General features: G+C 52.7%; 3 protein-coding genes across 8 annotated transcripts in view; 1 reads left to right on the top strand and 2 right to left on the bottom strand.

The window, feature by feature from the left end:
- The window catches only part of TMEM63C (transmembrane protein 63C), a 452,188-nt gene that overhangs the window by 135,458 nt on the left and 292,611 nt on the right, over nt 1-24,119 (top strand). The window contains exon 23 of one of the 2 annotated variants that reach the window (XM_082384691.1): nt 19,015-19,253. The exons of the other annotated variant lie outside the window; for it this stretch is intronic. Within the exon in view, the coding sequence (XP_082240817.1) occupies nt 19,015-19,092 (78 nt within the window). The 3' untranslated portion in view covers nt 19,093-19,253. Of the gene's footprint in view, nt 1-19,014; nt 19,254-24,119 lie in introns of those variants that run through there. 2 annotated transcript variants of the gene reach the window in all.
- Nucleotides 1,121-8,753, bottom strand: NGB (neuroglobin). Of its 2 annotated transcripts, XM_082386140.1 has the most exons (4): nt 6,774-8,753; nt 5,127-5,238; nt 4,383-4,502; nt 1,121-2,970 (listed from the first exon to the last, which is right to left on the bottom strand). In XM_082386140.1, exons 1-4 carry the CDS (start codon nt 6,860-6,862, stop codon nt 2,836-2,838), a joined length of 456 nt encoding a protein of 151 aa, XP_082242266.1. In that variant the 5' UTR covers nt 6,863-8,753; the 3' UTR covers nt 1,121-2,835. The 2 variants fall into 2 exon arrangements, with proteins under 2 accessions (XP_082242266.1, XP_082242265.1); XM_082386139.1 differs by having other exon boundaries at nt 2,933-4,502.
- Nucleotides 11,195-24,119, bottom strand: part of POMT2 (protein O-mannosyltransferase 2) — a 47,641-nt gene continuing 34,716 nt past the window's right edge. For 3 of the 4 annotated variants that reach the window (XM_082384699.1, XM_082384702.1, XM_082384701.1), the window contains exons 12-21: nt 23,095-23,173; nt 21,789-21,940; nt 21,249-21,340; nt 20,103-20,179; nt 16,518-16,589; nt 16,178-16,237; nt 15,980-16,085; nt 14,977-15,117; nt 14,685-14,799; nt 11,195-13,838 (exon numbers count right to left, since the gene is read on the bottom strand). In XM_082384699.1, the coding sequence (XP_082240825.1) occupies nt 13,733-13,838; nt 14,685-14,799; nt 14,977-15,117; nt 15,980-16,085; nt 16,178-16,237; nt 16,518-16,589; nt 20,103-20,179; nt 21,249-21,340; nt 21,789-21,940; nt 23,095-23,173 (1,000 nt within the window). In that variant the 3' untranslated portion in view covers nt 11,195-13,732. The other variant, XM_082384700.1, reaches the window with a different exon arrangement.

The following is a 24,119-nucleotide window of genomic DNA, read 5'->3' as shown; positions in this document are numbered from 1 at the left end:
AAACGGGTTACCATCCTCTCACAGGAGTGATGACATGAGAACGGCAAGGAAAGACAACTCTTCTGAAGAGTTTTGCTATCAAAGGAAGTAAAGAAATAGGGTGGTAGCTGGAGAGGGAAGGGGGCGGTGAGGGAGGGGAGGTTCTTTGTGTAGAACGGGAGTTGTGGGCTGATGGAATGAGGAGAAGAGAGAGAGGATTCCAGGGCTGAGACCTGGAATGGAGGAGGAAGGAACTACCTGCCCCGCACACACACACACACACACACACACACACACACACACACACACACACACTCACACTCTCACATGCACGTACATGCAGACACGCACAAGTGGAAGAGAGGCCTTCAAGAGAGGCGAAAGCACCCATGCTTAGGATGGCTTAAGACACATCAGAGGAGGCTGTTTGGCCTCTCCGGAGCCAGGTCACCCCAGGCTCCTGGGCGGGTGTCAAACATTCAGGAGCCCTAGGCCAGGCTTGGCCACCAGATCCTGAGCCGCTGTTTGGTCACACAGCAGAGGAGGCCTCCTCACTGGAGCCTGTGTGGGCACAAGAAAAAGATACTTTTGATGCCCCAGCGGGAAAAGCACTCCTAACACGCTCCAGACCCAACGTCTGCAGTCACACAGCCTGGCAGGCCTGGCCCCCTGAGCTCAGCAAAAATGAGGCCCCAGCTGGAGCTAGGGAGGCTCTGCTGGTGCCAGTGGCATTGGTCTGGGCTGAGAAAACCGGACCTCGGGGTGTGGGTAGCTGGCCTGGGTGCAGTCCCTCCAGCCATTCACAGCCCAGCTCCAGGACCCCACACCTAGGAGGCCAGGAGCACGTGGCGGGTTAAGCCCAAGCCTGCTTTGGAGGAAGCCCGCTCTTAAAGTCACTCGCTCCCCATGCCCCTGGCTATGTCTCTACTGTTGTCTGCGTGCTTCTCATAACCACACCCCCACACACACACTCACACTCACACCTGCTCTTCAACTCCAATGTGCACCCCAGGTTATCACGTTTAGTCTCCTTAAAAAGACCACCCTGGGATTGGCACCTTCCCCTGCCAAGAGGATCTAGAAGCTTTCCTCAGATTTGTTGCAGCTGTCCTGTCCTGGCACCTAATCCATTCAATCCCTGGCCTCACCTTGTCCACCAGCAGGTGGGCTCCCAGACCCCTGAGCAGTGAACTGCTTCAGACTTTGGACTAGTGTGGGTAAATGTTGTAACAAACCAACCCCCAAATGTACAATGGCACAAACACAGTAGAAGTTTATGTCTCTTTCCTGTAAAATTCAAAATCGGTGAGCCCCTGCTCTACATGCTGGAGAAGTACTTGGACCCTGCAAGGCACTTCTGATTAGTGGGTGCTCTCCTCCAAGCAGTGATTCAGGGACCCAGCTCCTTCCACCTGTGACTCTGCCACGTTCAATGCATGGCCCTCAAGGTCACTGTGAGGTCTGCATCAGGCTGGTGGAAGGATGACAGAGCACAGAGGGGCATGCAGGAGTTTGTGGGGACCAGGTCTGGAAGTGGTATACATGTCCACACATTCCATTGGCCAGAACTCAGTCACATGCCCCACATAAATGCAAGGGACGCTGGGAAATGTAGTCCAGTTGTGTGCCCTGCCAGCCAGTTTCCACCACAGACCCCTGGCTCCATCTCAGCCACTGGCTTCCCCACACTTTTCCCTACTTTTCCACCCACTCTGGCCTTGGCCCTGCTGAACCCATCCTCCCACCCTGTCCTACATCCACTGCCCTGCATCTTCATCTGACCACAAGCCAACACCAAAGAAAAGACCAGTCCCAGCGGATCAGAGGGGCACACAAAATAAGTTTATTTCTCATAAGTTTATACAACCACAACACGCAGCAGAAGATAAAAGTGGAGACAGCTCGGGGCGAGGGCAGGGGGCCTCTCCTGCAGCTTTCTCTTCTATCCATCCAGGTAAGTACAGGCACACGGCAGGTATTAAATATGGGGAGCTGTGGACCCGCCGTCAGTATGGGCAGAGGCAGAAAGGGTGGTGAGGGAAATGAGACTCAGGGTCTGACGGAGTGCAGGGTGAGCAAGAGCCACTGGGAGTCAGGTCTCTTGGGAATGAAGCCCTCCTCCTTCCTTGCCCTTCCACAGCCTCGCCGCACCCTGGCCGGCTGGCTGGTTCTTACAGAGCAATAATAGGGGAGCTCCCACCAGATACTACAAAAGAAAAACTACTCTGTCGGGTGGCATCTGAGTGGGCCCCCAAGACCCAGATAAGCCCCATCAGGGAGCCAGGTCTCCCTTCCTCAGCAGCTCTCCTGGTCCCCTGCTCCTGCTGCCCGTGATTCCACCATGAAGGCTGAAGCTATCCCACCTCTTTCCTTGTGAAAAGCAAACACCCCTGGGAGAGAAAAGCACTGAAGGCAGGCAAGCTGGGAAGGTGCCCGAAGCTCAGCCTCCCCACTGCTCCGCTTGGCCCAGGCTCGCCTGGGAAGGGAGGGTGACAGAAGAGCCCATTCCCTCAAAGCCCATACCCTCTGGGTCCATGCCACCTCTGCTACCAAAACGCTGCTCCTCCTGGAAGAAGAGGGGAGGCCACAGAGGAAAGAAGGCCGGCAGGGAGGAAGCTATTGGAAATTCAAGGAAATCCGAAGGCCCCTTTCTAAGGAAAAGCCACCCTGTCTGCCGTTGGGGGTGAGGGAGACTGAGACGCAGCCCTGCTCCATCACCTCTCCAGCATGGCCAAGGGGACAAGGACCATGATGCAGGGAGGCCTAGGGGAGCCTGGGCTACAATGGACACAGACCAACAGATAGACACAGACCGTCAAGGGCCACCAGGCGGAGGCCGCTGGGCAGGGCCGCCTCTTAATCGCCATCCCAGCCACGACTCATGGCCTGTACCACGGCTCCGTAGAGCTGGCTCCAGGCAGCCCTCATGGCTGGTGTGAAGGCCGGGCCCAGGCACTTCTCCAGCATGTAGAGCAGGGACTCACCCACCGTCTGCAGAGGCAAGGGGCACCTGTCATTCCCAAAGGCAGGAAGGCGTGCCCTCATTCCACAAGTGAGAAAACTGAGGCTTGGGACTGATAAGGACTCCTGGGCTGTTCTTCTCTCCTGCAAGGGGGTCCATGCTTCCTGAGCAGGATTCTGCCCCAATCCTTGTGTACACCTTAAAGGTGAGGCTTTAAAGTGAACAAAGCATTTCACTCCACTCCCAGCCTCACAACCACCCCATGAGTGGAGCCGAGGCATTGCCTGGGACCTCCAGCTCAGACCAAGCAAAGTCATTGCCTCCAGGCCTGTTTCCTCCTCTGTAAGACAGCAGTCATGATGTTAAGAGTCCAGGCTCTGCAACCTGAGATGAACCTGAGTTCACTTTCTGACTCTACTACTTACGAGCTGTGTGACCTTGAGCAAGTTAGGTAACCTCTCTGAGCCTCAGATGCTTCATCAGTAAAACAGGGAATGTAAAACTTCCAACTCATCAGATTGTTGGGATGATTAAATGAGATCATCTATGAAAAGTTCTTAGCACAGCATCTACACACAGTAAGTCTTCAACAATAATAACGGTTCTCATGTTTTATTAGTAATTATAAAATACAGTTTATTTATTCCACAAATATTTACTGAATATGCACTAAATACCAGATACTGTGCTAGTGCTGGGGATGCAGAAAATGACAAGACAAACTCAGTGCCTTCCTCAAGGTGCGTACGTCTGGCAAGGTGACTTTGTGGTAGGCTGTCAGGTCAGGGTCCCGAGTGAGCCACACCTCAAGGATTCACACCCTTGACACTGGGCTCATCCATGTGACTGGCTTTGGCCGATGGGACATTAGCAAGAGTGATGCATGCAGAGGCTGGCTTGTCCTCTTGAAACACTTCCTCTCGGAACTCAGGTGCCACTCTGTAAAGAATCTCAGCTAGACTATTGAGCAATAAGAGGCCACAGGGAGAGAGATCCCAAAGGATGACAGGCCATCTTGGACATTCCAGCCCCAGCTGAGCTCCCAGCTGAGTGCAGTGCACGCGTGGCTCCAGCCACAGCACGTGGAACAGAAGAACCGCTCAACTGAGCCCAGAGAAATCAGAAATCATTGTTTTAAGCCAGGTTGTTCTGGGATGGTTTTATACACAGCAATATAAAACTGAGCAGACCAGCTAATCCCAAAGGCTCCTTCACTTCCTATGGTTCTAAGGGAAACCATACCAGAGAAGAAAAATTGGAGGCTCAGAGAGGTCAAGGCAGTGCCAGGGTCACACAGCAAGTACATAACAATGCATGCCCCAGCCCCAGTCATCTGAGGGTATAGGAGTGGGAAGGATGAACAGGTGGACTGGAGAGGCCTGGGAGAGAGTGGTGGCCTCAGGCCAGGAGCTTTGGAGAGAGAAAGAGCCCCTTTACCCACCGAGAAGGAGCTGAGCTTCACACCCACCGCCCGGTGCTTCCTGCCCAGGCTGGCAAGGTACTCCTCCAGCGAGGACAGGTCCTCCACGTTGGTCACCGCAGCATCAATCACGAGCATCACCTGCCAAGGCCAAGGTGGCGGTGAAACAGAGACCAGAGCAACTCCCCATCCCCACTCACAGCCATAATCCAGAACCTGGGGGTCCCAGCCAGAAGGAAGAGAGGACCCTCAGTTTTCCAGTATCAGAGACGAAAGGCAGCCTGCATCTGCATACAGTAGGCGCTCAACATATGGTGGCCAAACTACTCATGTTACACCATGGAGGAAGCTGCTCTCTTCTGAGGGGCTCAAAGCCCTAAACACACCTGCTGGACAGTGTTGTCCTCCTGGGACGAGGGGACACTGAGGCCCTGTGAGAGTCGCCAGCCTCTAAGAAAACCCCAGCTTGGTTTTCACAGGCAGATGGCCCCTGATGGATCAGCGCCAACACCACCTACAGGAGCCAGGGGACAAGGCCAAGGGCAAATGGCAGAGCTGGGAGCAGCTGGCTGAGAGCAGGGTGGGGGAGAAGGCTGACTCGGGTGCCCCAGACTCGGCCCAGCTCAGCGCAAAGGGAAAGGGGCAGATGCCTCTGACAGCAGGCAGCAGGAGGAGGGGGCTAAGACCAGGGCTGGGGCAGGAAACGGAAGTAACTCTCCCGAGTTCCTCGCTCTCTCCCAGGAAGGTGCTCCGCCTTCCCCTCACCTTCCTGATGTGGTCCAGGAACTCAGGGGAAGAGAGGCAGTCCTCCGGGCTGGAGAACTGGCGGCAGTTGTACTGGAAGAGGGGCAGCAGGTCCGGCTCCAGGTCAAACAGCCTGTGGGTGGAGGCCCGGTGTCAGCCCTGGGGTGTTGCCCCTGCAGGCTCCATGGGCCCTGGCGGCCCAGCAGCAGGAGAGGGTGGGCAGAGCCTTGGCTGTGAACTAAGCACACCCTCCAACCTAGCACGCACCCCTTGGCCAGCTTTGCCGGTGTCCCTCTCTCACCTCTTCCGCAACCTGGAAGTGGCATCCTGGAAAAAACAATGTGTCCCCAGGCCTCTCATACGACCTGCCATAGGGTAGCCCCTCCATAAACCACTGAGGGGTGGGGACTGGGACAGGAAGGGGTTCTCAAACAGGAAGCCTGGAGTCCATGGTGGAGAAAAGAAAACCTCTCTCTCCCCACCCACCCCCCTCTCTGCCTCTATCCCTCTCCCTCTCTCCCATTCTTGGGTCAGAACCTCCCAATGTCATCATGCCCAAGGGGGCTTGGGCCAGCAATGATAATTATAGTAATCAGAACCCCTTACACTTACTGAGAATTGAGTACTTTACACATGGTTAACTCATGTATTCCTCACAATCCTAAGCAGTGGGTATAACTGTTATCCCAGTTATATAGAAGAGGAAACAGAGGCCCAGAGAGGTTAAGTAACTTGCCTAAGGTCACACAGCTTAGGAGTAGCAGAGCCACAGAGGGTGCCTGAGAAAACAGTGGGTCTGGGGAAAGCTGGGAGGCACAAGCAGAAGCTCTCAGCCACATCTGGGAAAGCCACTGGGGTTTTGTGTAACTCTGCAAATTTATTCCCTTTTTGTTTGGGGTAGGTTTTGTGAAAGCCTCTTCAGAATTTCTGGGCTGGCTTAGGGAGCCAAGGCTCCTGAAAAACCATGGTGAGGTAGCATTTCCTCTTTGGTGATGGCAGAGGGGTTACCTAGACACCCTCAAGCTGAGGTTGAAGACTGGCCTCCCCTTCCCCTTTGGGGTCTGCACACCCTCTTACCCCTCTCTCCAGTGGTGAGAATTGGGCATCTGTCATCCCTTCCCTGGCAGTCCTCTGGTCCTAGCCCAGTCCTTTCCTCAGGAAGGTTTATTCTGTTGGTTGCTGGAAGCTCACACTTCTGGGGCCCAGACCCTGTGCTCCGCAGGCCAGGCGCCCAGTACGCCCTACCCACACAAGAGCTCTCGGGACAACCCAGTCTACCCGTATGGGCAGCGGTGGGCACCCCTGCAGTCACCATCCAAGAAAAGACCACTCAGGAGGCACACAGCCAGGCAGGGGGCGCAGCGTGGGGACCGGAGGCCACTGGCCCAAGTGTAAGGAGGTCCGCCGGAGCGGACCCTGGCCGGCACCCAGAGAGCCCCATAGAGAGCGGGGCGTGCTGACTCGCAAGACCACCACCGTCGCGGGAAGAGCAGCAGGGGCTGCGCCACCCGTCGCCCTGCGCCGCTCCTCTGGCGCACATCTGGAGGCGCCCCAGCGCCCCAGCAACGGGCTGGTTTCCCTTCTCTAGCGCCAGCTCAGCCTCCTCGAACCCATTCCTGGCGAGGCACCCCACTACCCGCACCCCGGGGGCGCTCGGGCCGCCCTCACCTGGCGAACAGGACGGTGCCATGCTCCAGCGGGCTGCGGCTCACCTCCCGCCAGCTCTGCCGGATCAGCTCGGGCTCCGGGCGCTCCATGCTCGCCCGGGGACGCGGGGCGCTAGGCTGGGACCCTCGGGGCGCGGGCACCGTCACCGCACGTGCCGCGACATCTCTGCGGCGATGCGGCCAGTCGGCACCTCCTACGGCCCCCGCGCCTCGGCCGGGCGGGGTCCTGCAACCGCTCCTTCCCCGCCCAGGTGGAGGAGCCCCCGCCGGGCCGGCCCCGCTGGCGCTTCCGGGGACCCCGCTCCGGCCGCTGCGCCCTGCACCCCACGGCTCCGAGAGCGCCCCGCCCCGCGCCGCCCGGGCTGGGGCGCTTTAAAGCAACCGCGGCCCCCGCCCTCCTCTCGTCCGTAAGGACGCGCATCTCTGGGCAACTGGCTCCGGCCGGGGACGACCCGGTGGCCTGGGAAACGACCGGGCTTCAGAGCTTCGCAGAAATCGTCGAGCCTCTCGGGACCTCAGTTTCTCATCTGGTGACACTCCCTAGTTAGGGCAAGGAGTTCAATTTGATCGTCTTAGGTAAGCTCTGCGAGAGCCACCTCTCCAAGAGCCCCACTCAAACACTGCCTGGAGGCATCTGACCCCTTGGTACAGGGTCCCCTTCCTTATGCCCCAAGGTGGGCCAGAGAATGCCAGGGCGCCTACCTGTGTGACAAGGCGGAAGCCAGGGAAGAGGGGGAGGAGGTCTGCCCTAGTTCTGGGTCTGAGGCACCCCGTGACATTTGGGGACCACCAGGACTCTCAGCTTTAGGGACAGGGCCAAGACCACAGCCATTTCCAGCCAGGCCTGGGTTTTCTTGAGAAATCTGTCAGCTGCCATCTTTAGAAATTTGTCAGCTCAGGTTCTAAACCCAGCTCTGCTTGGCCAGGGCGGGGTCTTGGGTGCAGCAGCTGTGAGCATTCCACTACTTGGACATTAAGGGAGTTACGCTAGAACATTCTACTATTCAGCGATTTTTAATAGACTTTTGTAAATGTTCAGATAGAAGTACTATTTATTTCTTTAATTTGAAGTTCAGGATACAGAATCTCATGTTTGCCATTCAGGGTGTGAAGTCAATTAGACCTAAACCTTTCTCTTTCTTTTTTTTAAATATAAATTTATTTATTTATTTATTTTGGCTGCGTTGGGTCTTTGTTGCTGCACACGGGCTTTCTCTAGTCGCGGCGAGCAGGGCCTACTCTTCGTTGTGGTGCACGGGCTTCTCACGGCGGTGGCTTCCCTTGTTGTGGAGCACGGGCTCTAGGCGCACAGGCTCAGTAGTTGTGGCACGCGAGCTCAGTAGTTGTGGTACGTGGGCTCAGTAGTTGTGGCACGCAGGCTCAGTAGTTGTGGCTCGTGGGCTCTAGAGCACAGGCTCAGTAGCTGTGGCGCACGGGCTTAGTTGCTCCACGGCATGTGGGATCTTCCGGGACCAGGGATCGAACATATGTCCCCTGCACTGGCAGGCAGATTCTTAACCACTGTGCCACCGGGGAAGTCCTAAACCTTTCTCTTTCAGGCATGAAAGTTCCTCAGGCCCCGGTCCAGTTCCAGTGGCCCAGGTTTTGAAGACCAAGACCCGCATTTATCTTTCATTATGTCAAGTCTCCGAGCCTGTCTCCTCTCAGTCTGCCCACCTCTCTTTTTCCATTTCCTAAGCTGTATGGAGGGGGTTGGTAGCGAGGTCTCCAGAAGCCTCTCAGCCCACCTCCTTCGGTCCCTGGGTACAAGGTGGGTGTGCTGGGGCCTTGGGTCATGAATAGGCTGAGGCTCTGTGCCCAACCCTGTGCCAGGCCTGGAGTGTTGAATCTTTGCCTTCTAGAACTTCTCCTGCTGGCCCTCAATCAGGACTGAGGACCTCAGCAGAACTCCTCCTTCTTGCTCCCAGCCGAGCCCGGAGAAACCATCTCGCTGCCCTCCCTCTTCCGGGGACTCGAGGGTTTAGAGCTATTAGGAATATAGCTAATAATATAGGAATATTACCCTATTCCTCTCTTCCCCATCCCTCCCCGCATCTCGGGGGGCTCTGGGCTGGAGCAGGGGAGCAGAGCTGTAAGGCAGCCTGGCTTGTGTCCTGAGGAGTCCAGAAGGTCCCCAAGTGAGAACACCAAGGGCCTGGGGGCTGAAGGGAGAAGGCCGGGGTGCTCAGGGATTGGACTCCCAGGTGGGTGTCCCATGGCGCTGCAGCCAGGTCAGCAGGTCACAGGGGAAAACCACGTATACCTCCGACGACCTTTACCTTTCAGTGCCCAGATGCCCAGTGCTCCAGGCCACCTGGCTTGTCTAAGGCTTCCCACGACACCCAGTTTGCACTTCCTGGCAACAGTCTACACTCAGGACCCTCCTTGCCTGTTTTCTCCTTTGGGCAGGGTCTGGAGTCTGATAGGTTAATGAGTTGATGGCCTTAGCTAGTAAGTGGTGAAGCCAGCACTCACTCTGCCTTTCTAGAGCCAGGAGGTAGGAGGAGAGAGCTGAGTACACTCTAGTCTCCGCTCCCCTTAGTGAAAAGGCCCAAGAACCTGGCTGGGCCTAAGCAGTCAGGGTGGTGTATTCCAACCAGGAGACAGAGGATCTGACTCCACATTTGAGGGGCTGGGAGAAAGTCACCAGAGCTCCCCTCCCTGGCATCTGCCCACAACTTGGGCAGGAGGTTCTAATCGAGGAGAGGGTTCAAGTACTGCTCTACAGCCAGTGCTGTCACTGAGGCTGATTTATCACCCAGAGTAAAGAGTTAGCATTTACTGAGCATCCATGTCCAGACACTGTGCAAGGGACTTTGCATCATTAACTTTTTTCATTCTCATAATAACTCTGTGAAGTAGATCCTATTTGTTATAGCCTGTTCTGCCGTTGAGGAAACGGAGGAGGCAACGAAGTTTAGTAACTGGCCCGAGGTCACATAGCTGATCAGCGGTAGGGCCAGGATTTGACCTCTGGACTGACCCTGCACCTCCACTAGGCCTCCGTGCTCCACTGCCTTCCTCACTCTAATGGACTGTGACCACGAGCTGTGTCCAAAGTTCAGACCAAGCCAGGATCGCTGGGGCTGGGTCAGAGGCGTGTCAGAGCTGGCTCTCAGATGGCTTGTGACAGCCAACTGTGCTCATCTTTCCAGCTTCTCATTCAGGAGCATCAGGCTGGTAGCCTGAAACAGGCCATGGTGGAGTACAGACACCATGAAAACTGGCATATACTACAAATCAGGGCTTTTTTCCTCCCAGAAAACCACTGGTCTGGGCGCACCAGGAAACACTGGGCCCTGGGTGGGCTATCGATGCTTTAGGCGGAAGGTACAAAGGAACGTGCTAATCTGAGTCTACGCCTCTTCCCCCGGGGACCCAGGCTGTCCTGGGCAGGTGCTCCTAGCCCCAGGACCAGGCTGGAGAAGCGGAAAAAGCCCAACTCGGCACCTAGTCCTGGCTCTACTATCTACTAATCAGGCAATTAACTGAATCTCTCCTGGGGAGAATGGGGACAAAAACAGCACTGACTTCACTGGGCCTTTATGAGGATTCAGTGTCACAGATGCATCATGAGTTGGTAAACTAAGCTGTGCCAGTCAAGAGGTGTTTGGTCCTTTTCTAATCTGCCTATCGTCGGCAGTTCCACCTCCTGAGGATCTGCAGGATCCCCTCTCTCTCACATCCAGCTACTCTTGGTCCTAAGAAGGAGGTCGCTCAGACAGCCCAGAAGATCCCCAGTTTCACAGTGCAGTGGACTCTCCTCCCTCAGCTTCTGTCCAAAACATGTCAGCTCTTACCTCCTTTGGATCCTTAACATGACTCCTGATAACAGATGACCCCTGTCAAGATGGGGGCCTCTGGGACTTCCCTGGCGGTCCAGTGGCTAGGACTCCGTGCTTCCAACGCAGGGGGCACGGGTTCGATCCCTGGTCAGGGAACTAAGATCCCGCAGGATCCCGCAGTGCCAAAAAACAAACAAACAAAAAAACCAAACCAAAATAAAACAAAACAAAAAAGATGGGGGCCTCTTTGTAAGCAGAATGGACATTGCTGCTACCATGCTGGGCCACTCAGCTGTCTCAGAAGTGGACAACCGTTACTCTCTCTCTCATTCCTTTCTATACTTGTGAGAGGAGGTTAAAAGAGAAGTAAGGTCCAGCTTCCTACTTATTTTAGAATAAGTTTAAATAAATCAAAATAACAACCAACATTACTCAAGTAACCTTATCCGTGAGAGGGCCTACATGTTCCCTGGTGAAATCAGGCTCACCTGCCTAGCCCAGGGCCTCTGCTGGAATCAGAATGGCCTTAGACTCCAGACACAATGGAATGGTTCCTGCACTCAAAACATTCTTCTCTTCTTTCTGGGAGCCAGAGGGCAAGTCAGGTTCAATTAAGTACAACAAGAACAACATGGCGTTCAAAATAAGCGCTATTTATTACAAAAGTAAACAGCCTCTGATTATCTGTGGAAAGTTTTTTTTAACATAAAACGTGGTTCAAGAAGCCGGCTGGAGGTTGAGCTACCAAACGTCTCCTTCCTCCGCCAGCAAGTCTGTGGGGCGTGTCACATTCTGCCTGCTCCTGGGGGCTGGAGCCCATATTCAGAGCACCACCACGACAGCCCTTCTCCCCTGCATCTTCCAACAACAGAACCTGAGGACCTGAAGCTGCATCAACCCATGCGGCCTTGTCCCCAGAGGAGTGTCTGCCAGTCTGGGCGAGAAAGAAGAGGAGGGAGTGGGCGGGCAGTTCTTCTCCATCTTTGGAAAGCAGTGTAAGAGACAAAGGAAACTTTTGTCCCCAGTGTGGCCGAATTAGGAGGGAGGGATGGGCAGGAAGCTGGCTGAGCTTTCTCCTTCCTCACCCTCACTCAGAGTGGCTGCCTTCAGAGCACCTCCCTTCCAGCAAGTTCCTGTTAGGAAATAAGGCACGAGGGAACATCAGCCACCTTCCGGTTGTCATCGTGGGGCCGTTGTTCTTTGCTAAGAGCCAAGCACAGGTTCCTGAATTCCACCTCCAGGAGAGCCCACCAAGATGGCTGCCCCCACCCAGCTCAGAAGAAACGAAATTGGCCTGGGGGAGAGAAAGGGAGAAGCAGGGTAGGAGGGGAGAGCGGGAGGTTCTCCACCCCAGTTCTCCTTCCCTTCCAGAAATGCAATTAAGCAAGCAGCCCAGACTCAGCACCCGGCAGCGCTTCCTGCTGGGGGAAGTCAAAAGGGCTGCAGCCCTGGGAAAGGGAGGTCATCAGGCCCCAGATCTAATTAACAAACCTGCCTTGCTTTTGACATTGCTGCATTTCCTCTATTAACGTTAATGATGGTTGGTCTGAACGTCCGAGCATGGCCAGAAGCTTCCCTCCCCACCACCCAGTAAGTAGCACAGCCTGTCCTTGGGACCAATTTCCAGTCTCCGTGGCAACCGCCTAGTCAAGATGCTCTAAAGAGCTCTGACCCTGTCAGAGCTGGTGGGGGCTCCAGAGGAGGGACGATGGAGTGTGGCAGAGATGCATCATTAAACCTTGAAGCGTCACAGCCCTCTGAGACAAAACAATATTTTGTCATGCACCGGGAGGACAGAGGCCGGCTGAAGGATTGGCCTTGGGTTTGTTCAGTTCTAACCCAAGGGTTTTCTTTATCTCTTTCATATGGGGAGGAAGTAAAAGGAACAGCTCTGAGCTTCTTGCTTGGGCTTCAAAGTGGTAGGGAGGAGAAGCTCCAAGGCATTTCTTGGTGCTCTGGGTCTCTGGGGAAAAAGAGATTGGTGAGACAGTGACACAGAGTAAGGGAAATGAAATGAAGTGAAAGGGAGGGGGGCTGTCAGCAGGGGAGGACTAGAGAAGTAAAAATGGGGAAAGCTTAGTGAGTGACAGGAACACCAGCCCAGAAAGGCCAAGGCAGCCCACACCCCGACGCCCCGCTGGGACCCCAGCCCAGCACCATACACATCCCTGCTCTGCCACACATCCGCCTCAGCTGCTAAGAGAGGTGCCCCAAAGGCTCTCCCTGCAATCAGGAGAATGCATCGGGCCCACCCTCACAGTCAGGCTGGATGCAGAGGGTAAGGGATGGGCAGCCAGAAACCACCTCTGGCTCACAGGGCCTGAGAACACACAGTAGCCAAGGACAGGGTGCCATCCCTCCCACCAACCTCGTGATGTGACGTTCTCAGACAGCGAGGAACCGAGGGCTGAGGAGGGCCAACAGGGCTGGTGAGTCCTCAGCTGCCTCGCTCTGGGGCCCCGTCCTCTGCGCACATTGCAGGCGGAAGTCCAGCTGCCTGCGGCCACAGAGGAGACTTCCCGGCAGTAGCCACGCGGGGAAGCAGCTGGGAGGCGGGCCCTCCGGCTCAGGGGCCTCAGCTGTACTTGCTTATTTGTGGGAAGGAGGGCAGCACAGCCGTGACAATACCATCTGCTCTGCCCTTGGTGACATCCCAAGGTAGGGTCAGTGCTTTCAGCCTTCTTGGAGGTCTGAGAATTTTTGATGAATCTTACAAACCAAATCCAGTGTGAAAAAAAACCCCAGAGAATACTACTGTAGCTCTGGACGATTTCTTAGAGTTTATGACACTCAGCTGTCCACAGTCACGGTCTATATTCCACAGGGATACGGACACACGTACCCTCACACGCACACTCCCCCACACACTCACACCCACCCTCTCGCACACTCATCCCTCCTCATGCTGCACACTTGGGGAAACGGGCCTGAGAGATGTTGTCGCCTGTTGCTGAGCCAGCCCCAGCGGAGGAACCTGTGCAGTTAGAGCAGCGCCATGGCCCTCTCTAGTGGCTTAAACTCCGGGTATGCTCCCAGGGCGTGGTCCTGGCAGGTGGCAGGATTCCGCAGGCTCCTCAGGCAGCTTCCTCCACAGCTGGGAGGGTCCAGGGACTGGCTCCACAGCTGGCTGTCCCCAGGAAGTTCCCGGACGCAGGCTGGAGTCCTTGCAGTGGCCTCAAAAGTCCCATGATTCCAGCCACCTTAGTCCTGCCATCGGACTTCGGGGGTCCTGGGCTAGCGGACCAACCATCCCATAAGCCAGAGGATGGAAGAGGTAGAAGCTGAGGGAGAGAATCCGGGGGGAGGCCGTTGGCACCCTAGTGCCTCCGCGGAGGCGAGAAGCCCTACAGACCTTTGAAATTCAGGTCCTCCTGCCGGAGCTCATCGGACCCTCTCTACCTACAAGGCCCACCCCTTTTTGTCACCACGTCTGCCTGAGTTTGCCACCTGGCCATACCATAGTCTGCGAACTTGGAAGAGGCTGACTTAATGCCAGTGAGGGAAAGGGCTCTTCCCAAGAGGCCCAGGAGACAGAGCAGTCCAGGGTCTGGTCATGGACTGTTTGGCCCAGACTATACGTTAAGATGTGGAAATGCTCTCGGGCCTCAGGCCCCCGATTCCCTGCTCAGGCTTTTGCGTTGCCCCGCCGCCCCTAAAGGCCAGTGATTCTCAGCGCGGATCCGTGAGACCTGCGAGGTGGGGAAGAGGGCGGCTTTCCAAACGACACCCTCCTCCTAGTCATTCGGAGCCGCACCGCAGCCCCGGCGCCCCTCCACCACCCGCTCCCTCACCCCCCTGAGAGCTGTTCTGGTTGGGAGCCACGTGACTGAAGAGGGGCGCCCTCCCACGTGGGCCGGAGTGGTCCATAAGCTGGGAGCCACCGGCAAGAGGAAAGAATGCAGAGAGGTAGCCCGTGCTTCGCCCATCTGGCTGCACATTCGGGTCACGTGGGGAGCTTTAAAAACTGTGGCTGACAGGACCCAAACTGGGCTCAACTGAATCAGAACCCCTGGAGACGGAGCCGGGCACCAGTGTGTTTCAAAAGCATGCCAGGGGGTTCTAAAACACACCCGGGACCGAGGCCTCAGTGCTGGGGGGCAGCCGTGCAAGGTGCAGGGGGTGCTCACCTGTAGGCAATTCCCAGGAGAAGGCTCAGGATTCCCAGCGCGTGTACGTGCCCAGCCAGAGAAAAGGAGGCCAGGCTCCAGGCACAGAGCCGCAGGAGCGTGTCCCACAGAAGGCCTATGGAAGGAAGAGAAACCTCGCACCAGTCTGGCAGAGGATGCATTCTGGGCAGGCAGCAGACGGAGCCCCCCAGGTCAGGGAAGCAGAGGGCTCTCCCTCAGCGCTGGCGCTCCATGGTGGCCTCCCCCCCCCCGCCCCACCCTTATTACCCAGGTCCAGGAGGGCAGCACTGACCTGTCAGCATGCTGGAGAAGAGCATGGCGGGGAAGTAGTGGTGGAAGTAGAGGATCCGGCCCATCAGGAAGAACGGGAAGTAATGGATCATCCAGCCCAACAGGAGCTGCCCACCTCCTTGCAGCAGGACCTGGGACAGCCCTGGGCCCCAAGCAGCACAGCCCGGTCAGCCGACAGGGAGGGGGCAGAGAGCCTGGTCTAGCCCAGCTCTGCCCCTTCCTTGCTGTGTGACTTGCATAAGCCACATCACCTCGTTGGGCCTTCCTTCCCTCCTCTGCCCAAGCTGAACAATCCTACAGCAGCTGGCAGGAGAGGAGCAACTGCTTGCTACCCGGCCCAGGGAGGCCTCGGCACCCACAGCAGGGGCGCCAAACCCCAGCAGCAGGCAGCCTGGCCTCCAGCTCCAGCTCCCACATCTCTGCTGTCACGCAGGTCTTTGCAGCAGCAGACGGGGCGGAGGTACGGGCAGAGGTAAGGACGGAGGTGGGAGAGGGGGTGGTCTGGGACTATGTCTGTTCAGACGCAGAGCTGCAGAGGCAGAGAGAGCCTGTGTGAATGTCTCAGATGCTGTGGCCTATGGCCTGGGGGCTGCTCTCTACGTGACTAGAGGACAGGGCCATGGGACGAGGAAAGGGCAGAAGAGAAAAGGTGGGCAGCTCTACATAGAGCATAGAGGTCAAAAGTGAAGGCTCTGAACTCAGTCCGCTTGGGTGTGAACCTCAGTTCTATCCCTTGTCCCTTAGGGACAAGTTTCTTAACCTCTTTGTGCCTTGATTTCCTAATCCATAAAGCAGGAGTAATAAACTCTACTTTATAGGGTTGTTGGGAGGATGCAGTGTTTAACACAGCACTGGGCATTTGGTGACTGAGTTCTAAAAAGCAAAAGAGAAGGGAAGAAGGGGAGGGAAAGGCAAAGGATGGCCCATCAGCAGGCGGGCCCTCCCCGAGTGCAGGCACCCTCCTGACTGGTAGGTGGGGGGGCGGGAGAGCCCAGGGACCTGACCTTCAACCTCGGCAGGCAGACGTGCCCCTCTCTGCACAGCCACAGCAAAGATGCTCCCTGAGAGGAGGTAGAGGGCGATGCTCAGCAGGTTCAGCCACCAAACCACCTGCAGGGAAACGAGAACAGGAGGGTGAGAGAAAGCAGCAGCTCCCCACGGGCACAGCTCAGGGCCCAAAGCGCGGTGCGCGGGGCACTCACCGGGTTGCCGAGCAGATACACTCGGAAGTCGGTGTCATTGATCCCCGAGAAGCGCAGGCCCTGTGGAGCAGAGGACACGCTGCTGGCCCAGAGCTCAGCTCCTCCCAGCCGCACGAGTTCCAGGAGGAGAAAGATGGTCACCCTTCGTAGACAGGGAGCCCTGACGGGAGGCTCGGAGTGGGCGCATTCTACGGGAGCTCCCTGGGAAGGCGGATCCGAATGGGGCAGAAGACAGAGCCCGCCTCTGGCCACCCCGAGCCAGGCGAGGCCGCGCCCTGCCCCCCCAGCGCACCCCACGTCCACCAAATCTCAACGCCCTCTTTCTTGCCTCGGGCCCTACCTGATAGTTGATAGGCCAGTGCCAGGGTTTGGACGTGAACTCATTGTCTTTGGGTTTGAGGCCACTGTTCCCCTGCAGGAAAGCGGCAAAGAAAAGCTAGTCAAAGCAGAGCTCTAGAAGGCCGACAGGAACAGGAGGGACGGGGATCTGATGTGTGGCCAGGTGTCAAGAGAACCCCTCTCTCCTCTCCCCTCTCCTTCCCTTGCAGGGAACAATCAGGTGCTCATTCTCAGTCACTGCCCACCTGCTTACAAAAACTGACTGACTTTTCCCAACAAGCAAGCCTCCATGTCCCAGCAAAGACAGTCCGTTCAGACCCTCTCTGCTTGAGAGAAAGAGGAATGAGAGACTTGTTTGCCATGGGCACAAAATACATATCCATCTCCAGGCCAAGGATAAGGTGTCAAGAGGATGAGGAGGGGCATATAAAATCAGGGCTGACTTAACTGTTCCCTTGGAAGGCCAATTTCAAACACAAACCCAGAAACTCTAAGTTCCTGGACTTTGAAAAAGTTACTTTAGCCTAGTGTTTCTCAGCGTTTTTTCCCATTATTGCCTGCCCCCACTTAACCTTTTTAAGACATCTATTCCCTAAACACTCCCCCACTGTGACATTTTAAAGAAATTTTTATTGAGGTATAATTGATATATAACATATTAGTTTCAGATATACAACATAATGATTTAATATTTGTATATATTGCAAAACAATCACCACAATAAGTCCCCTCATGGCATTTTAATATCATAGCTATTCTGTATATCTGTTTACATAATGCAGGAATACCTGTGCTTTATACATTAAAAAGTTAAGGGTTTTTTGGTTGTTTTTTTTTTCCCACCCTCCAAGAATACATTTTACCCCCTGGGAGCAATATCGCTCTGGTTGAGAATGCACACTTTAGCCTGAAGGACCCAGATACAGCCCATTTAGTCCAACAGCCAAGAATATCCAACAACTTGTCTCTAAATGGCAAAATCAGGCCTTTGCTAAAACAAGAAGGAAAAGGAGCAGGATCCTGGATCCTACCCAGCAGGATGGCGTCAGCCTCATCATCAGGACAGACTGAGAAGTCATTCCCAAGAAGGGGAGTGAGGTGCTAGGAGTTAGGCTGGGGTTTCTCCACCTCAGCACTATTGCATTTGGGGCTGGAGAAGTCTCTGGTGTGGGCTGGCCTGTGCAGTGTAGGGTGTTTAGCCCCCCTGGCCTCTACTCACTAGATGCCTGAAGCATTCCTACCCCTCCATGATGCCAGCCAAAAATGTCTCCAGACATTGTTAAATATCCCCTCAGAGGCAAAAATCGCCCTCTATTGAGAACCACTGGCCTAGCCCAAGAAAGATCCAGGTCTGGTTCAGTGAACCACCACCCAGTGCCTTACTAACCCAACTCCTTGAGGTCTTGGGAATCATTTGCAGGCCTCGCTACGGTGGCTGGATTGATCCTCCAGGGTCAAAAGTGCCAGTGGGGTGTCACACCCCAAGGGGTCAGCTGCACAGCCCCTGAACCATTACGGCCATCTGAAGGGCCTTGGAATGAAGAATGAATCATTCTGGACCCCAGAGAAGCTGCTGAGGGAAGTCAGTTCCTTCAAACCAGTATAGTCCAGTCCCAAACCCAGGGACTCCAGCCAGAGCTATAACAAGCCAAGGGCATCCTACACATTAAACTCTTAAGAAATCCAGCTCCTTTAGTAAACCAACAAGTGGAAGGAAGGAAAATCTGTACCCATTATAGGCATGTGTATCTGTACCTTGTTCTCGATGCTTAACGCCTCGGGGCTTGTTCCAGCTAATCTCAGCAGGCTGGGCAGCCTTCTCCGCCCAGGCCTTAGGCCCTCTGCTCAGCTAGCAGAAGCCCTGTCCCCTGCAGTTTCCATAGTCTAGACCATTTTGATCTCTCTCCCCATCCTGACTCTGCATCAGTTGAATAAGAAAGGTTCCTTATGTCCCTTTTCTTCTTTGACTCTACCTCTTAGATAATGAAACAAAAAATGAGACAATTTATTTACACTTAGTCTTAAAATTCTACCCAGATCTAAAATGATATATTGACTGACAGGCACATATTCAAAAGAACTATGTTATCAGGCCAGAGTGACAGCTACAAGCAGAGAGTCAGAGAAGAAGGGACCCAGAGATTGCTTATTGTCAACTCATCACCTCCCAATGTGCAGAAATGACAAAATTTGAATTTTTAAATTTAATCTGTTGAAATAAGTCAACTATATTTACTGAGTACTGCTTACTTAATCACTTCCAGGAAAGACCAATTGACAACGGCTCACCAGGGGAAAAATAACAACTGCTACACCTCTCTGCAACCCTGCAGAGATACACGAACCTGGCTTGAGATACCGTGATTCTTAAACATCGTTCCTGCAGAACACCGGTTTTCCAGAAGCCAAAGTAAAGAGGTTTCCCCCTCAACATCAAAACCGCATCAGGGGGGGCTTCCCTGGTGGCACAGTGGTTGAGAATCTGCCTGTCAATGCAGGGGACACGGGTTCGAGCCCTGGTCTGGGAGGATCCCACATGCCGCGGAGCAACTGGGCCCGTGAGCCACAACTACTGAGCCTGCGCGTCTGGAGCCTGTGCTCCGCAACAAGAGAGGCCGCGATAGTGAGAGGCCCGCGCACCGCGATGAAGAGTGGCCCCCGCTTGCCACAACTAGAGAAAGCCCTCGCACAGAAACGAAGACCCAACACAGCCATAAATAAATAAATTAATTAATTTTTTTAAAAAAACAAAAAAACACATCAGGGTTTTTCCAATTCACAGGGGAAACTTTAAGCTACTAGGTAGAATTTTCTCAATTTAAAGATTTCTTCTCTCAATTGTTCTTAAACCTTTGATATCAGATGTCAGCTACTAACGATAGAGAATACAAACGACGAGTCTTTAAAACCTTAAAAAGAATCAACCATGCTCCCTAAACAGTTTGTTTCTGTTTGGGAACTTGAGTGGGCTCTTGGTTGGGATTTTATGCTGCATATAAACAACACACTCAAATTAGCTGTTCATCCTAACTAATCCTAATTTCATATGATGGAATCACCTATCAGTGTCTCATGATTTTCAACCAAGGGCACTATGATTTTCAGGAGCTCTGCCACTTCAACAGATGTGAGAATCACTTAGAGGCAGAGGAGTGTAGTGGTAACTAGCACTGACTCTGAAGGCCTGGATCCACCTCTTACATTTAGCTGTGTGACCCTGGGCAAGTTCCTTAACCTCTGTGCCTCAATTCCCTCGTCTGTAAACTGGGAACGATAATCTCTGGAGGACTGTAGTAAGTATTAAGTTAATATATGTGCAGTGCTTCGAGTAGTGCCTGGCACATAACAGCTACATAAGTGTTCATCATCATTACCATCACCATCATCACCACCACCATTCAATGCCATTCAATGCCATCATCACCACCACCATTCAAGACCAAGCAAGCCAGTATAGGTGAAGACACTTCCTAAGTCCTCCACAAGGGGGCAGTGGGTCTATACCATGGTTACTGATCCATGATCCAAATTTGTGGATGCCCAAGAGCTCTTAGAGAAGCCACCAAATGGGAAGGGGCCACAGTACCCGGATCATCACCATGTGGGCCTCCAGCATTATCTCAGGAAAACCGGGGTGCAGCACGTCCAGGCTGATGTTTGGCACTAGAAAAAGAAATGACAGAGGCGTAAACCTTTCCCACACACCCCCTCCTCATGGCTGTCTGTCCGTGGTATCCACACTGCTGTCAGGGTCTGAGTGTAGCCTTCCTGACAAGCTAACAAGCAGGTGAGAGCGTTGAGGAGACAGAAGGATTCTCGATCATTCGTTCAGCACGTATTAAGCACTCAGCAGATATTCTGAGGGAGGCAATGGCAACAGATGAAAAGCCCTGGCCCCCGGAGCTGGCACAGCCCTCGGCACCGTCAGCCTTCATGACGCCGCTCCCCCCGCGAGGCAGGGCTGTGAGGACAGGGGCCGAGCCTGTCTCATTCACCAAGGCATCCCCGGGGCCCCACACGGCTCCCAGCAGCTAAACAAAGAGCTGTTTAATTACATAGTTAATTAGCTGGTTGGTTAAATTAGGTGGTAAAAAGAATGAAATGGGAAGCATGAAGAGGAGAAATCAAGCAGAAGCATGAAGGGGGTAGCTTAAGAGGACAGATGATGAATCCAGACACTTGTTGAGTTGAAGATGACACGGGAGTGGAAATGTCAATTGGAGCCTGGTAGTATAAATATGGGGATCAGATCAAGGGCTGCACCATCGCTTTCTGTAAAAGCCTTGGCTGGATGTGGGGAGGGGAGGAGCCTACACAGGGGCAGAAAGGGAAAGCACCGGCCTGCTCTAAGCCTTGAGGGTGGGGAGGTAACCACAGAGGGGATAGAACAGCCCAGGAGGCAAGCAGATGGACCTGCATTATAGGCGGCAAGAGAGTCATATCCAGCAGGAGGCAAGGAAAGTGACCAGAGACAGCCAGCTCTGGCCCCGAGTGAGGTCGTTGGTCACTTTAGGGAGAGGAGTTTAAAGAGGATGGGAAGTTTAAGTGGATGGGGAGAAAAAAGGAGCTCCCTATCTAGACAGTTCATATGAAGAGATTAGGTTTAAAAAAGGAAGAAAATGGCAACAGTAAGATAAAGTGGCAGCAGAGTCTGTAAATGTTTCTTTTCCTAAGATGAGAGTTACTTAGAAATGTTCACTTCAGAGCCAGCCCAGGACATGGCCTCACTCACATTTGGGATTGATATGGTCTTCCACATTCCAGATGGAGTTGAGGGTTTCCTTTAGGTATGGAGTGCAGGTGACTTCCAACTGCTCCCAGCCCCTGTGAAAAGTAGTCACAGATGTCTCTCAGAAGACCTGAAACCCACCGGAGAGTAACACTGCCAACTGCTCTTCAGTCTACGGTGCCCCTCTCTTTCCAGCCCAGTGGTCATGCTTTTTTGAGCCTCACACTTTTATATTCCACAGCTATCCTAGGAGGAGTCTAGCACACCACATTCCCATTTTAGAAAGAGACAAAGATCCAGAGAGTTATCACAAGCCAGATGAACAAATGCTCAACTATTACAACACACGAAACACCAAAGGAACTCTGGAGCTCTGGGCTCCATAAAACTCCTGATGCCTTTCCTCCCTCCATCCACCACAAAGAAAAAGCAAACCTGAGGTGAACATCGACCACTGCGAAATGGAAGTTTTTGGTATACTCCTTGTAGTGTGAAAGGAAAAGCATAAGCCACTAATGGGACGTCAAAACCCCAGAGACTCACCACTTGGGCAGGACCTTTCCCGAGGAGCCCAGGACACAACCTGTCACCAGATGGATGAGGCGAATTCGACTTCTCAGCACTTTGATTCGGTTTCCAAATTTTCTGTTTACAACCTCAATCCGCCAGAAGTCATTTGAGTCTCCTGTCCCATTCTGCCACATAAATCAAGAAAAAAATACAAAGGAAGTAAGATGACTTTAGAGAAGATGTATCAGAAAAGGGAGATGGTCACCCTTTCAGATGCCATCATGTTACAATTTGGTCAAAGACCAAACTGGCCTAAATGATTGAGGTGGGAAAGGGAACAAGAGGGCCACAGAAATATACCAAGTGACTGCCATTGCCCCAGCACTCGCGATTACAACCAAGAAAAGTAGTATAATTCCTGGAACCTGAAGTCTAATTCTTCACTTTATAGAACTAGAGTTTAAGTTCTAAATAAATGTTTTTGCCCTTAAACCAAACTCAAGACATCACCGTGTGCCAAAAGAAATAAATTTGGGCTATTTGCATCCATTACTGTGGCCATGGGGACACTCACTCATCAGAGAAAGGTCTGGCCTAGATATCGTACTGTGGAAATTAAGACAGTTGTGTCTAATTCTCCTCAGGAAATGCCCACCAGAGAAAGATGAAGTTCAGGGTCTTGGCTCTAGTATAACATGGGATGAGCAAATAGAAACAGGGTTGGGAATTCCACCTTAAGGAACCCAGAATCTTTACTGAAGCACCAAAGCCCTTGGAAGGGAATGTAACAGATAGTCATAAATCTACTTTCCCACTAGTTGTTTCTGTTTCCAAATTACTCCCCAAGCCATAAATACTCATAGAGCTTCCTCTATTAACTGCATCACCCCAAGGCAGTAAAAATCCAAAGCAATGTGGACAATATCCCTCTGTGGAACAGGGAAGTAATCCTTAAAAATAAAGCCAATGAGAATTTGGGATCTGGCAAAGGATATACTTGTATATTCATCTGGGGTCATATTGTGGCCCTGTGGCTTCTAAGTATAATATGATTTTAAAAGAGACCCTTACAGTATTCATATTTGACGTTTATTAAGTGTCAGAACATAAAAATGGCATGGTAATTATGGGAGGCAAGAGATGGAAACAAATAGACTTCATAGGCTGCCTTTCCCACAGCAAAAAGCCTAGCCAGAAAGTTCCTAAATGTTAAGAGTTCCTGTGCAGCCAATCGTTAGGAACATTCCAGAATTCTGGGGAGGATGTGTTCCGCCACATGGCCCTGAGCCAGGCCCCACAGTTTTTTGACATGCTGCTCACACTCCAGTGGCTCACTTACTATGCCATAGCCTGTGACCTGATAGTGCTTCCGGGTCAGGGGGGCCTCGTGATAGTGACTGTGCAAGTTCCGAGAAGTCCTAGAAATTAAGAGAGAGAAGTGCCACTATCCTGAAGAAAAGAGATGTGCAATGTTTCTTCTTTTACCAAGGCTACTCAGAGTCATCTGTTCGGATAAGAAAAATTAGAATCCAAACCATCAAATCCAACATATCGGGAGGGACAGATGGTAGGAGTACTGGACCATATGCCAAGAAAGGGGCTTCACTTCCTGTTCACCCCACAACTTCAGGTGGGGGGCAGGGGGATGACTGAACACTTTGGTGGCTTTGAGGCAAGCTAGCCTGACTTATGAGGCAGGTTTAGGGAGAAGAAAATTAAAATTTGTAATCTACGTATGCCTGAGATAGGTAAACTGCCTCCCTACCATCTATGCTTTCTACTCCTATCACCAGTTTTACAAAGTGGGGATCTGTGGGGGAAGTGGAGGGTTTAATTTAGATTTTATTTACTTTGTGCTTTTTGTAATAATCCTTACTTTTATCCATAATAAGTAATCAATGTTCATTATAAAAATATTGGAAATTAGCAAAAATAAAATTTAGTTAATAAATTTTAATTTATTTAAAAAAATAAAATTTATTTAAAAATAAAATTTAAAAAAATAAAAAATAAAATTAAAATTTTAAGTATCCATAATCTTACTGACTAGGGAAAAAACACTGCTCATAGCTTTTCTATATGTATATTAAAAAACCCCTGATTTAAAAAAAAAACCTGTATCTGACAATTCATATGAAATGTTTGCAGGGCTGCTTCTGTTGCCTATTTTTCCTGTTCATTCTTGCACATGGTGCCCTATTTCCTTGTGTGCTTAGTTATTTTTTACTGTGTACTATTCCCTGCCACTGAAAAACTATTTATAGGAATGGATAACCACGTCTTTCCCAAAAGAGCATTAACATTTGCTTTTAGCCAGGCACCTAGGGAACATTACCACTGTCTTAGGACCATGTTCATTTAAAT

The sequence above is a fragment of the Balaenoptera borealis genome (genome assembly GCF_965194805.1).
Source record: "Balaenoptera borealis genome assembly, chromosome: 3".
Taxonomy (NCBI): Eukaryota; Metazoa; Chordata; class Mammalia; order Artiodactyla; family Balaenopteridae; genus Balaenoptera; species Balaenoptera borealis.
This window is presented reverse-complemented; position numbering and strand designations above follow the sequence as displayed.

What these genes read in the sequence shown, in the direction of transcription:
- NGB (XM_082386139.1), bottom strand. Translation starts at nt 6,862, where the DNA reads ATGGAGCGCCCGGAGCCCGAGCTGATCCGGCAGAGCTGGCGGGAGGTG. An exon ending in GGCACCGTCCTGTTCGCCAG is followed by an intron (nt 5,239 to 6,773) that starts GTGAGGGCGGCC and finishes CTCCACCCACAG; the next exon opens with GCTGTTTGACCTGGAGCCGG. An exon ending in TCCTGGACCACATCAGGAAG is followed by an intron (nt 4,503 to 5,126) that starts GTGAGGGGAAGG and finishes TGGCCTTGGCAG; the next exon opens with GTGATGCTCGTGATTGATGC.